Raw genomic sequence first — 14,926 nt, 5'->3', positions numbered from 1 at the left:
CAGTTATTAATGCAATGGACAGTCACAGCTCCTCTTGCATTAAGAGCTGTCCTTTGTGTTTTTGGCCGGCAATGTGCAGCGGGTCCCTCCTCCCTCCCTGGACCCTTACCTGGCTGCCAGGGCTCCGCTTCCTCCTTCCTGTACCCGGAGGTCACTGGTCCGGGCAGCACAGCAGGAGGCTGCCCGGACACAGGTGAGGGGGCGGGACGGATTGATGGGGGGCACAAAAGCCCATAGGCTTCTATGGGGTTATGCCATCTAGAACTGGCGTAACCCCCCTCCGCAGTGAAGCCCCGGCAATAGGGCTTTGCTGCATATGAAAATGCGGTAAAAACCCTTTTTTTTTTTTTTTGCTGCATCTCGCCCAGAACTGCCCGATCCCCGCAGTTACATGTGAGAGGAAGGGAGCCCTGTGTGCCTTCACACTATTGCTGGCGGTTGCTGATGCTAGGAGTGGGAGCTGGTGGGCGGACATATGACTCTGTGGTCCCGTGCTGCATCCTTTCCCAGTAAACATTACTGGGGGCACACAAGGAAACCAGGGGAAAATTCATCCAATACAGACTAAGCACTATACATACCATTTTTACAAACTATATACATACCATTTTTACAAACTATAAACACATTGTTCTGTTTGCAACCATGTGATTGGGTTATTCCATTTACAGTCACTGGCAATTGAAGTCTAAATAGGTGTGTCACAATTTGACTGACATGTTTAAGACAGATGGTTGTGGTCAGCTCCTCCTGTGGCTGCACTGGCGGCAATACAAGGCAGACCAGCTTCCTTGTACTTGACCTATTCCACCCGCGGTAATCTCACATAGTGCGCCCAGGACAGCTGCCTTGTCTGGTACCTTTTGTGGATGGAATACATAACCCATGGAAGGTATTACCCAAAATACCTAGGTTTGCTTCTTACATCTGTGTTAATCTTTATACTATGTGCTTTGTTTTCTTTGCCTGTAAGGAGTCTCCAGTTCTGTTGGAGAAAGCGCCATGTAAATGATAATTCAGGCTACAGAAGTGTACCGCTTATCGTGTATGCCGTGGCGTAACTGGCTGTTTAGAGATACTGTAAAGCCTTTGAGTCTTCAACAACAAACATCTAAGTGCTCCATGATGCCCGGATCATCCTGCAACCACCATAGTGCAAAACTCTATTCTGTTTTCTAGCTGTCCTGGGTTGACACCGCAGCGGTGTGTGAGGGATCAGTCACGGATCCCTCCCAGCATGCCCTGCGGCCGGCGCGTCAGTCTGCGCATGCGCAGACGGACTCCCGGGTCATAGACCCGTAAGTCCAGCAACGGCGCCGCATCGCAAGGGACAGCTCTTACCGCAAGAGCTGTTCCTTGCGTTAATGACCGCATATTTTAGAAAATATGCGGTCATTAGAAATGCGGTGGCCGGCAAAGAGGGCTGCGGATTTTAGAGAATCCCGCCCACAGTCTTGTAGCATTTATTGTAATTATTCAGATCGTCCAACTGGAAACTTTGTTGATGGGGAACCTGGCAATATACAGTATATACATCCTCCTAGCACATGCTGAGGCTGGGGTTTGCCGTGGACCATTATGCTAAAGGTAACACCTATCCTTGTGTATCAATGCCTATTTCCCTATAGAGTGTAAGCTTGTGAGCAGGGCCCTCCTACCCCTATGTCTGTCTGTAACTACACAGTTTGTATTAGTTTCCGATTGTAAAGCACAACAGAATCTGATGCACTATATTAGAAACTGGTAATAAATAATAGATATTCTCTATACATATATGCATTATGACGAGTCTGGCACAGTTATCCGCTAGCCTCCTGCACACTAAGTTTTCACCAACAACAGCTGCCTTTACTCGGTGGATTACGTCCACCAAATACGGGGATGCCGCCTGGACTTACAATCAGACAAGGCTACTATTGGGAACAGGATGGAATGATGGGGCTCAGGCTAGGGTAATCAGAACTCTCTCAAACTCTAATACTGTGACTGTAGTAGTAGTAGTAGAACACAGCAATACTGTACTTCAGTTAGTAATTGAGGGGCAGATTTATTAAGCTTGGAGAAGAGATAAACTGGAGATAAAGTGGAGAAAAGGTAAAAGGAGATAAAGCACAAGCCAATCAGCTGTGTTTGAAAAAGACAGTTGGGAGTTGATTGGCTGGTGCATTATCTCCTTTTACCTTTTCTCCGCTTTATCTCCAGTTTATCTCTTCTCCAAGCTTAATAAATCTGCCCCTGAGCGGCAGATTTATTAAGCTCGGTGAAGTGATAAATAGTCTGGTTTTTATCACTGGCCAATCAGTTCCTACCTGTGAAGTTACAGGCTTGGTTTTAAAAAGGACAGGTAGGAACTGATTGGCCAGTGATAAAAACCAGAAAACGTAGCTTTCACCGATAGCCAGGAAAACAGAACCAGGACTGGAGCGGCTCAGGAGCACAGGACACCAGACAGGGCAACACCAGAGTGGGGACTAGGTAAACCGGAATTTAAAGTGCCTGCCGATCAGCTGACCGCAGTGGGGGTGACCTCACAAGCTTACCTCGGCCACACCCAGAAGCCTGTGATCGCGGATTAGCAGCAACTCTAGGTCACCACCTGACCACTATCTCCAAGAGTCCGGGAAACTTGGTTCCTAACAATATGCTCTAAAATATCCAGTTGGACCCCATGTTGCTACAGTCAATGGAGATGGGCCGGTTTTCCCTTAACTACAGATATGCTGCATACAATTTAAGTGGGTGATCAATATAACATTTTATTAAAAACAAAATAATTTTTCAGCAGTTTCTTTTTAACAGAACATACAGTGTCAGCAGTTATCCGTATTGTCAGAATATTCCACATTTAACTCTGAAAACAGTGAGACTTAATAGAAAGGCAGTTCGTGAATATCATTTTACGTGTGTGATATTGCATCCTAATACATACATTGCATATTAAGTTAACTGCTTTGTGATTAAATACATTAGATATTTATATACTTTGCTTAAAAAAAACACAACAAACAACCAGCCAGTGTATAAAATAATGTGCAGTCAAAAATAATCTGCATTAAATAAAATATCGTCATCTCCTCCTATACATTTCTTGTTGTGGACTGAACAGCGACTACAGCTGAAAATCGCAGGCTGTACATCATAGCAGGCAAATACATCACAGATTGCATTATTCTAGGCCAAGTGTGGCTAAAGAAGATATAATTGGTTGCTATGGTTACAGTACAATCATGCTGTTTCCGCCATGTTTTCCATAGGCCATTGTGGTAAACGCCTGATTTACGATTCTGACACTGTAAGGTGCAAGACAGATCATGGAAGATTCATTAAGTGCCCGATAGGGAAGGACTCATGTTGTGGTGGTTAATAAGGTGACATTTTGCCTATTATTGTCATCTTTGGCAGCTATAGCTGTACTTATCAGTTGGCGTTAGTTACATGTTTGATAGATGGTTCTCTAATTTTATGAAAATTTGTCAGCGAAAGCACATCGCAAACACGTAACAGCCCACACGGAACTCACCTAGCTCTACATTAGCGTTTTTCAAAACATGAACAGGGATATGCTAGGATATCGGCATGCAAAGACTTGAATTTAGACATGGCCTTGTCCTCTCAGAGTGGACCCAGCTATTTTTTAACTAGAATGTCTAGAATGTCTGCCTATCCTGTTTCCAAACTCTTCTTATACAGGGTTAAGAACAGCGATGCACTGTAGAAAAGACACCACTGCAGTATAAGGAAATATATCATTAGCATGCAATTGAAGTGCAAAGTCTGTTTCCCCTACACCCAGGGCCTGCAACAGAAATCTTGGGGCTCGGTACACTGATATCTCTGGGGCCCCCCTAACCACGCCCCCTTGAGCAGAATATTTTTAGTACACTGCATATTGAATGTGTTTTTTATTATTACAAGTCACAAATACAATTAATTAATAATTGCAATAAACACAATTAATAATCACTAATACTGGAGGGGTGTCTGGGTAAGTACCCTTACAGGAATCCAGGCGGGTGCCTTTATAAACCATTTCTAGGCACTGCACTGCTGCAGCTATGCTTACAGCCGTCAGAACTTAGGGGCCCCTCACAAGCTTGGGGCCCGGTACAGCTGTCCCCTTTGACCCCCCTGTCGCATGCCCTGCCTACACCCTTGGGGGCCAGTCCGACCCTGGACACGTTCCACAGATTATTCAGTAGGGCGTGGTATAGGGTACTGACAGTTGGTATCCTGACAGTCATTAGCCCGACATCGGGATCCCGACTGCCCGGACTCAGACAGCATGGTGAGCGCAACAAAGCCCCTTGCGGGCTTGCTGCGCTCGCCACGCTGCGGGCACGGTAGCTCGCTATGCTTGCCACCTATTCTATTCTCCCTCTATGGGGGTCGTGGACCCCCACGAGGGAGAATAGCTGGTGGCCGTCGGGAAACCGTCTGGCGGAGTTTTGACCGTCGGGATTCCGACGTCGGGTAAATGACTGTCGGGACCGCGTCCGGCACCCGTTCAGTACAGATGGTGTTAGAATCACTTATGGCTGTGGAATCAGTACATAAAAGCTTGGACAGCCGAACCAGCCCATTGGGCCCTTCTGGGATTTGCCAGAAGGAGTCTGGTCCCGGTCCTAGGTGTCATAAGCACATATTAGAACACAATTCGGGCCAGTGCTCCAACAGCTGCAGCACAGAAAAGCAGTCATATGCAATTGCCAGTATGATTAATACAAATTATTTTCTGATTCAATTCTACATCAAATGCAGATTCATTTAGGATGGAGACTCCACTTTAAGTTCTGGTTCAGAATGACAGCTCTGTACCCCACATAAAAAATGTTCTTTTTTTTCAGTTGAACCAATGAAGCACTTCTACATTTAACACAAAAAATCCTATTACATTAGGAAGCCCATGCACTGTTACAGTATGTTAGGCATAAACGTGGATTTAGAGACAATTCCTATGTAAGCTACATCTACAATAAATAAAAAGGATGCTTTTATATGCACACACATTTACATATGCTAATAACAATATTGATGTACTGCAAATGAAATGAGAGATTCATTTATACTGTGAAATGCAGAGACCTCCCACGTTCAGTAGTTTCTCTCTATTTTATGCAGTAGTTTAAAAGATGTAAATAATTCATAAAAATATAATCAAAGTACATTTGGACATGTTTGGCCTCATTCATCATGGTATACAATTACCCCCGATAAAGCATTGGGTGTGTAAAATGTCAGTTTTTCGCTATTTTTCCCTGAAGGTAAACATTTTTTAGGATATCCTACTTTTTTTATCAGGATGAAGTAAGTTAATTCAAGAAACACACAGGTTTGGTGAAACCTGGGCACAGGTTTGGTGAAACCTGGGTTTTTTGGCTGACTACATCCCATTTCCACTCAAAAACAGGACTGCTTTCTAGGATTTTGCTTCATCTGCAAGAGGCTAATTGGATAGCCACAGGTGCTGACTTAATGGGGCTAACTGGAATTCCACCAGGGAGCCAATTACCCATGATCAATGATCACAGATAATTGCATATCTCTCTTAGTATTAGGAGTAAATCCAGAAATTGAAATTTTGTGAGCTTATTAAATGGGGGCCACAAGGAAAAACTCCACCCATCTGGTCTAGGAAGAGATTTGTGCAGAGTCCTGCTCCGGACAGTTTTAATTACAATGTAACACGGGAACATGTGTGGCCAATCTTAAAATGTTCTAGATGGATTTAGTCGTAACTACATCATAAAAAAGGTCAATTAAATACTAAAAAACCTTACGGCAGAATTAAACAATTCAAGATGGCTAATTGTTGTTTGAATAACATGCGCGCCCGCTGCTACCCCCCCCCCCCCATCCCCTGAATAATACGCACTGGCTCGATCTTTTTCAATTTGGCCACCAACATTTCTAATCAAATCGGATACTAATGCCATCCCATGTTTGACTGGCTTAAGGGCAGTGTTAAAATATCATGTCAGGAATAGTTCAGACATGGGTGTAAATATATAGTGGGTAGAAGGGGCGTCATTGCTATGGGGCCCAGAAGCTTATTTGGCCTTGAACCAGGTTATAAAGTTGCATACCAATTTCCGAGATTTTGCTGCTAAGCAGTTGAGGCTGGTCCATTGCACAGCCTAAATAGTGCAACATTATATTTTCTGTGAGGAGTGTGTGGTGATGCTATAATGGTAAGGGGGCCTTTAATGTGGCATAATTTAAACTGGTCACCACTATAATTTGGTACAATATGAACGAGAGCACTGGTGTCATAATCTGATCTGCTTATTGGAATTTGGATGGCACTTTGTTACATAATATGAACTGGTGTGCTGAAATGCGGCACAATATGAAATTGAGGCACTACAGGGTGGTATAATATGAACAGCGGCAATGTAACATGGCATAATGTGAACTGAAGAGGACTCTATTGTAAAAATAAGAAAACTGGCACAGTAATGGGGTACAATATGAAGTGGTGACACCATGTCATGTGAATAAGAACCGGTGTAGTACAATTTTACATTATGTAAACTAGAGAACTTTGATGGTTCATTAAACTAGGGCATTTCTATGGGGCATAAAATAAACTAGGGCACGATTATGTGGCATAAAACTAATAACTACTGCAGAGAGGTGTCTTTCTAGAAGCAATGGGACAGGGGCCCCTTCAATACTGTATGTTGCTATGGGGCCCAGTAAATTCTTATTATGCAGGATTAATGGCAATGCCACAAATGGTCCTGGCCTAGACAATACGGTTAGAAGGTAATGCATGATATTTTTTATTTGTTAACAGAATACATGTATTTAGTTTGAAGCAGATGGTAGGTAGACCTATCTGGAAAAGAGTTAAATGAAGTAAAAAGGTCTAGGTGAATTTGTGCTCGGGAAGGGAACATGCTCAAAATACATGGCAGAGAATTTACAAAAATAATTAGTTCAATTATTTTAAAATTACTTTTTTTTTTTAAATTACATTTGTTACATTTATAAATGTAATATAACTTGGATAAAAGTGTAATAAGAAACAATCATGGTTAGGCCATACAAATCCACCATAACTTACTATATCCCTGCCGCCTGCCTCTGAATAAGGGGCACAGAATAATAACAGTATTTCAGGCTTATTCGCTTTTTTCTCATAATTGCTGCAACTTGTACAATTGTGTCTCTATAATCTCAGCAGCTGAGTGACTATGCAGCACAAGACAAGCATTGTATGAGTTGCAGATGGTTAGATCTGGTCTCTTACATACAGTAATTGTGAGCCTGCAAGAGAATGACCCATCACATCCTAATGATAATCTGTTACTGCCGAGATGGTTATTTTATTCCCTACGTGTTTTGTTCCCTACATGCCAGAATCAATATTTGATGAAAGCGCACAGCGTACAAGTCACCTGGAGTTAATGACTTGGCAAGGGCCTTTATTTTTGCTGGCCGGCAATGAACGGTTTTCTTGTCATTGACATTTATAAAACAGTTACAATTTAAGTAAAAACTTAAAATTGTAATTCCAGCACCTTTCGCAACAATCGGTTTCCCTTCAATCCACCTTTATAGTTCAAGATTTTATCAATTTATTTCCTTAACTTTGGCATAAAAGTTATTTTTTTTTAATAAAACCTGCAACACAGGTTAGAGGTCTCAACAAGGAGCTCATCAACAAACAAACAAACATCCCTTTACTCACATCGCTAAATGGCCATACACCGAACAAAAATCCTTTACATCAGCCGATGAAACAACTGTTTTGAACAATTATTGTGCATATGAACAATAATCATTCACAGCCTGGAAAACTAGTAATTTGATTATCAAACCTGCCCAATCCCGACTGTTTCCATGCAATGAATGTGGACTGCCTTAATGCATTTTGTCCTGCTGCCACTCCTCCCCTTGTACATTGTACATCGCCTGAACTGAGAGACAACAGCTAGGACAATGCAGTCTATTAATTCCCCAGTAACAACTTGTCTCCATAGGATTCTAGGCTGCATTCCCATTGACATGTACATAGTTCTCAGCAGGTTATCCTGTATTTTCATTGAGATGTTAAGACACATTAAGAAATATAAAATCTAAAAATAAAAAATAAAACACAATACAAACATAAAACTAAAAAATGCCCAATAGACGCTGACACCTTCTGAACTTGGTTATAAAAACAAAGAAAAACAAAACCACATCGCAGTTTAGTCTCATCGGTATAAAATAAGGTGAACTGGCAGCAGAAGACCATCTGCATAGCTTCGCATTGGATTTGCCAATTAAATTAAAAGCAATGTTGGCTGGTGGGCTTCGGTCAGTGTTGCTGGGGATGGTAGACGGAACTAGGAAATGTATCAGCAGGCGGATGGCTTTGGTTCGCTATAAAGAACTGCCAGAAAGGTCAAGGACACCACATGACTGTTCTTCTCAGGCACAGTGAAGGACAACTATTCCAATCAAGGCAAGAGGTGATTAAGAGGAGGTCTTTGAGCAAAGTGGTTGTAGTTTGTAGTCTAAACTTGTTAATGCTTGGCACAAAGTAATAATATGATGATGAGGTCATGATACGTTATATACTCCCAAACTTGGCAGCATGATGAAGGCAGCTGATGTCAGTCTTTCACTGTGGCCGGACATTTAGTTTAGGTACCAAGCAGCGTAATAAGCCAGTAGGAGATGTCAGCAGTTAGAGTGCACTGGGGGAGTCCGCTGACTGTTTAGTAGGGCTCAGATTTTAGACTCTTGTACAGACAGCAGGTAAAAATCATTCCAAAGACCTAAGGATCAAAGAATTAGTATTAGAATGGTAACAGTATTGGACCGATGGCATTCTAAATTCCACGCTAGACACACCAAAAAAGACAATATATTGCAGAAGGGGAAAAGGACATAATGCCAGTTATAATACCCACCTGCACAAACCCGATGCTTATGCCCACAGTTCCAATAATAAGCAGGTGAGATCGGATGAAGGCTTCCAGTCTGGTGATGCAGCCACCCTGGAAGGAAGAGAAAGTCTTATATTCATGGGTCTTCATTCTATGGCCAACTTAATTCTTTGCTGTCAATGTGATGTTTCAGGTTTTCTGTTTTGTTTTTACATTAAATGGTGTCTTCATTTTCTTTTTTTATTTGGAAAACTAAACTGGTGTGACATAAAGCCAACTATGACATCATGCTAGAACCTAAGACTAATTCAATTGTACACTATTTAACCTTTAAATGTCCCCCTGTACTCACTGCCCTGCAGTACGATGAAGAACCCAATTGGATTATACCTAGGGAAGTGGGCCGTAGCAAAATTTTGCAACCCAGACTCCCCTGCGAAAGCTAGCCCTGGTGCCAACTGGCCTGGAATCATGGTGGAGGGACCCGATTGCTGCAGAGACCAGATCTTTAGTTCCATCAACCCAGGCTGGCAAAGTCCAACACTTGTTTTCCCAAAATCAGGGGGGCTTGCAAGTCAATTTTACCCCCTGGTTTTGGAGCGACTGAAAGCACCGGCACTGGTTAGACATTCTTAGATGTTCCTCTATAGCAGTGCCTGGGACTAGTTTCTGAGCTGACAATTTATGTGAACATAATGATACGATAACTGTTGTGAGAATGATGAATACACCATTTGGGGATTATTTTAGTTCACTCTTTCTGTCAAAATCCTTCTTAGATGGAAAAAACCATGTGCACTGCAGGTGGGGCAGATGTAAGTTGTGCAGAGAGAATTAGATTTGGGTGGGGTTTTACTTCAAAGTGAGATCTATATTGCAGTGTAGAAATAAAGCAGTCAGTATTTACCCTGCACAGAACAGAATAACTCACCCAAATCTAACTCTCTCTGCGCATGTTACATCTGCCCCCCTGCAGTGCACATGGTTTTGTCCATCTAAGAAGTAATTTGCTTATAAGAGTGAAGGGCCTATGAGAAAATCAATTAACATAACATAAGTAGTTTTCACAGTCGTTCCTTACCTCAACCTTGTATATGTTGGACGGGTGGTCCCTGACCCCACATTTAGGAGTAATAGTCTTACAGCAGCTGTCTGGAACCAGGCGATTTTCAGCATCAGAAGACTGTATCCAAACGCTGTCCTTCCAGTCCTGGGAGTTGTTACTGCCACAGCATTTAAACTACACAAGGGGAAACACAGGGAACAAACATCCGAGGCCAGTGAGAGACATGTGACAAACAGAGTGTGGGTGTAACATGTGGAGGGCAGCAGGTGTGCGTGTGTCGTGAGAATCAGCATCAAACTGTCATATATAAATGGAGCAATAGGTCAGAATAAGGACACCAAATGCAGCACACAAGTTATTCACCGTGGTATTTAACACCAACACACCATCATCCAGGGCAAATGCAGGTCAGGGTCAATCATGGATTACAAAAATGAATGTGAACCAGGGTTGCACAATTCTTTTGTGTGTAACATGATGGTACTGTAGCACAGACTTCAGTAGTCAGCACTAGAGATCCCGCTCACCTCCTGCTGCAGTTTGTCCACAGCATTGGTCACTCTGTCCTCTCCTGACTGCTTGTACTTCTTCGTCATGGTGTCCTTCAGGCTCTGCTTCAGTTCGTCATTTAGCTGCAGAGACAAGACCACATCGCTTAGCTCCCATACAGAACCTCTGTTCTAGAACACACTCCATATTTGTCAGAGTCTCTCTCCTCTATCCACAATAGTCTCAGTGTTAATGTAGTTTATAATGCAACAAGCTCTAGCATGGTGACAATAGTGGTGTTTATATAGAATACACCAGCAAGGTCTGTGCATACATTTATTACAGGAAAATGGGCGGAAGTCCATCATTTAACGGGTAGCCGTCCAGGTGCGTCATGCATGAGGTGTACAGAGAGACAGGTTTAATGTAACCGCAGGGCAGGTGTACTAAGACTGCTGAAGTGATAAGTGGAAGATGATAATGCTCCAGCCAATAAGCTTCTAACTGTCATTTTTCACTTGACTAGGCTTAATACATCTGCCCAATGTGCTTTGTGTCATACCATATTAACCCCTTCCTGACAGAGCCAGTTTTTGCGTTCCTGACAGAGCCCTTTTTTTCAAATCTGACATGTCTCACTTAAGTTGGGATAACTTTTTTTTGCTTTTACTTATCCCAGTGATTTTGAGATTGTTTTTTCGTGACACATTGTACTTAAAATTAGTGGTAAATTTGGGTCGATACAGTCTGTGTTTTTTTGTGAAAAATACCAAAATATCGTGAAAAAATGGAAAATTTAGCGATTTGCAAAATGTAAAATTTTCTGCTTGTGAGACAAATAATCTTACCACTCAAAATAGTGAATAACTAACATAGACCATATGTCTACTTTATGTTGACATCATTATTTCAACTTCCTTTTAATTTTTTGGGACACTAGGAGGCTTACAATATGAATAGCAAATTCTCAAATTTTCAAGAAAATTTCAAACACTGATTTTTTTAGGGACCAGTTCAGTTCTGATGTGACTTTGAGGGACTTGTATGTGAGACACCCCCATAAATGATGCCATTTCAAAAACTGCACCCCTCACAGTATTCAAAACAGCATTTTGGAAGTTTGTTAACCCTTTAGGTGTTTCACAGGAATTAAAACAAAGTGTAGGTGAAATTTCAAAATGTCTTTTTTTTTGCAGATTTGCAATTTTAATACATTTTTCTAAGGAACACAGTACATTTTACTAGAGAAATGTGACTGAAAATTGATTCCCCCAATTCTTTTGTTTTCATAAATATCCTATATGTGGCCCTAGTGTGCACGGTGACCAAACCACAGGCTTCATAATAGAAGGAGCACCTACTTGATTTTGGAGCCTCCTTTTTATGAGATTATTTTTTAGGCACCATGTAGGTTTCTAGGCACCATAAGATGCTAAAAGTTAGGAACCCCCCCACAAGTGACCCCATTTTGCAAACTACACCCCTCAGGGAATTCATCTAGGGGTATAGTGTACATTTCAAACCCCCAGGGGTTTCACCAATTGTGGTACAACTGGGCAGTGAAAATGAAAAATTATTTTTTTTACACAAAAATACAGTTCTGGCTCCAAATTTGTCATTTTCAGAAGGTATGAAGGAGACAAAGCACCCCAAAATCTGTGCCCCAAATTCTCCCGAGTACGGCAATGCCTCACATGTGACCAAAAAATACCAGTTGGGTGCATGGCAGGACTCAGAAGGGAAGGAGTGATTTTTGGATTTTGCAGCACAGATTCTGGTGGAATGAATGGTGGGTGCTATGTTGCACCAATACAGTGGAACCCCCCCACAAGTCACCCCATTTTGCAAAGTACACCCCTCAGGGAATTCATCTAGGGGTATAGTGTACATTTCAAACCCCCAGGGGTTTCACCAATTTTGATACAAGTGGGCAGTGAAAATGAAAAATTACATTTTTTTACACAAAAATGCAGTTCTGGCTCAAAATTTTTCATTTTCAGAAGGTATGAAGGAGAAAAAGCACCCCAAAATATGTGCCCCAATTTCTCCCGAGTACGGAAATGCCTCACATGTGACCAAAAAATACCAGTTGGGTGCATGGCAGGACTCAGAACGGAAGGAGTGATTTTTGGATTTTGCGGCTCAGATTCTGGTGGAATTTTGGTGGGTGCTATGTCGCATTAGCAAGACCCCCCAAGCACCAATACAGTGGAACCCCCCCACAAGTCACCCCATTTTGAAAACTACACCCCTCAGGGAATTCATCTAGGGGTATAGTGTACATTTCAAACCCCCAGGGGTTTCACCAATTTTGATACAAGTGGGCAGTGAAAATGAAAAATTACATTTTTTACACAAAAATGCAGTTCTGGCTCGAAATTTTTCATTTTCAGAAGGTATGAAGGAGAAAAAGCACCCCAAAATCTGTGCCCCAATTTCTCCCGAGTACGGCAATGCCTCACATGTGACCAAAAAATACCAGTTGGGTGCATGGCAGGACTCAGAACGGAAGGAGTGATTTTTGGATTTTGCAGCTCAGATTCTGGTGGAATTTTGGTGGGTGCTATGTCGCATTAGCAAGACCCCCCAAGCACCAATACAGTGGAACCCCCCCACAAGTCACCCCATTTTGAAAACTACACCCCTCAGGGAATTCATCTAGGGGTATAGTGTACATTTCAAACCCCCAGGGGTTTCACCAATTTTGATACAAGTGGGCAGTGAAAATGAAAAATTACATTTTTTTACACAAAAATGCAGTTCTGGCTCAAAATTTTTCATTTTCAGAAGGTATGAAGGAGAAAAAGCACCCCAAAATCTGTGCCCCAATTTCTCCCGAGTACGGAAATGCCTCACATGTGACCAAAAAATACCAGTTGGGTGCATGGCAGGACTCAGAACGGAAGGAGTGATTTTTGGATTTTGCAGCACAGATTTTGGTGGAATGAATGGTGGGTGCTATGTTGCACCAATACAGTGGAACCCCCCCACAAGTCACCCCATTTTGCAAAGTACACCCCTCAGGGAATTCATCTAGGGGTATAGTGTACATTTCAAACCCCCAGGGGTTTCACCAATTTTGATACAAGTGGGCAGTGAAAATGAAAAATTACATTTTTTACACAAAAATGCAGTTCTGGCTCGAAATTTTTCATTTTCAGAAGGTATGAAGGAGAAAAAGCACCCCAAAATCTGTGCCCCAATTTCTCCCGAGTACGGCAATGCCTCACATGTGACCAAAAAATACCAGTTGGGTGCATGGCAGGACTCAGAACGGAAGGAGTGATTTTTGGATTTTGCAGCTCAGATTCTGGTGGAATTTTGGTGGGTGCTATGTCGCATTAGCAAGACCCCCCAAGCACCAATACAGTGGAACCCCCCCACAAGTCACCCCATTTTGAAAACTACACCCCTCAGGGAATTCATCTAGGGGTATAGTGTACATTTCAAACCCCCAGGGGTTTCACCAATTTTGATACAAGTGGGCAGTGAAAATGAAAAATTACATTTTTTTACACAAAAATGCAGTTCTGGCTCAAAATTTTTCATTTTCAGAAGGTATGAAGGAGAAAAAGCACCCCAAAATCTGTGCCCCAATTTCTCCCGAGTACGGAAATGCCTCACATGTGACCAAAAAATACCAGTTGGGTGCATGGCAGGACTCAGAACGGAAGGAGTGATTTTTGGATTTTGCAGCACAGATTTTGGTGGAATGAATGGTGGGTGCTATGTTGCACCAATACAGTGGAACCCCCCCACAAGTCACCCCATTTTGCAAAGTACACCCCTCAGGGAATTCATCTAGGGGTATAGTGTACATTTCAAACCCCCAGGGGTTTCACCAATTTTGATACAAGTGGGCAGTGAAAATGAAAAATTACATTTTTTTACACAAAAATGCAGTTCTGGCTCAAAATTTTTCATTTTCAGAAGGTATGAAGGAGACAAAGCACCCCAAAATCTGTGCCCCAATTTCTCCCGAGTACGGCAATGCCTCACATGTGACCAAAAAATACCATTTGGGTGCATGGCAGGACTCAGAAGGGAAGGAGTGATTTTTGGATTTTGCAGCTCAGATTCTGGTGGAATTTTGGTGGGTGCTATGTCGCATTAGCAAGACCCCCCAAGCACCAATACAGTGGAACCCCCCCACAAGTGACCCCATTTTGCAAACTACACCCCTCAGGGAATTCATCTAGGGGTATAGTGTACATTTCAAACCCCCAGGGGTTTCACCAATTTTGATACAAGTGGGCAGTGAACATGAAAAATTACATTTTTTACACAAAAATGCAGTTCTGGCTCAAAATTTTTCATTTTCAGAAGGTATGAAGGAGAAAAAGCACCCCAAAATCTGTGCCCCAATTTCTCCCGAGTACGGCAATGCCTCACATGTGACCAAAAAATACCAGTTGGGTGCATGGCAGGACTCAAAAGGGAAGGAGTGATTTTTGGATTTTGCAGCTCAGATTCTGGTGGAATGAATGGTGGG

The 14,926-nt window shown here is 42.3% G+C and overlaps 1 protein-coding gene across 2 annotated transcripts in view; it reads right to left on the bottom strand.

The window, feature by feature from the left end:
• Nucleotides 1-2,736: 2,736 nt before the first annotated feature.
• Nucleotides 2,737-14,926, bottom strand: part of CD151 (CD151 molecule (Raph blood group)) — a 52,335-nt gene continuing 40,145 nt past the window's right edge. For both annotated transcript variants that reach the window (XM_083165420.1, XM_083165419.1), the window contains 4 exons: nucleotides 10,473-10,577; nucleotides 9,961-10,119; nucleotides 8,904-8,990; nucleotides 2,737-8,768 (listed from right to left, as the gene is read on the bottom strand). In XM_083165420.1, coding sequence (XP_083021546.1) covers nucleotides 8,709-8,768; nucleotides 8,904-8,990; nucleotides 9,961-10,119; nucleotides 10,473-10,577 — 411 coding nt within the window. In that variant the 3' untranslated portion in view covers nucleotides 2,737-8,708. The remainder of the gene's footprint in view (nucleotides 8,769-8,903; nucleotides 8,991-9,960; nucleotides 10,120-10,472; nucleotides 10,578-14,926) is intronic.

Source organism: Crinia signifera, chromosome 11, assembly GCF_055691185.1.
Source record: "Crinia signifera chromosome 11, ASM5569118v1, whole genome shotgun sequence".
Lineage (NCBI taxonomy): Eukaryota > Metazoa > Chordata > Amphibia > Anura > Myobatrachidae > Crinia > Crinia signifera.
Note: the sequence above shows the minus strand (reverse complement) of the source record. Positions and strands in the feature narration are given on the sequence as shown.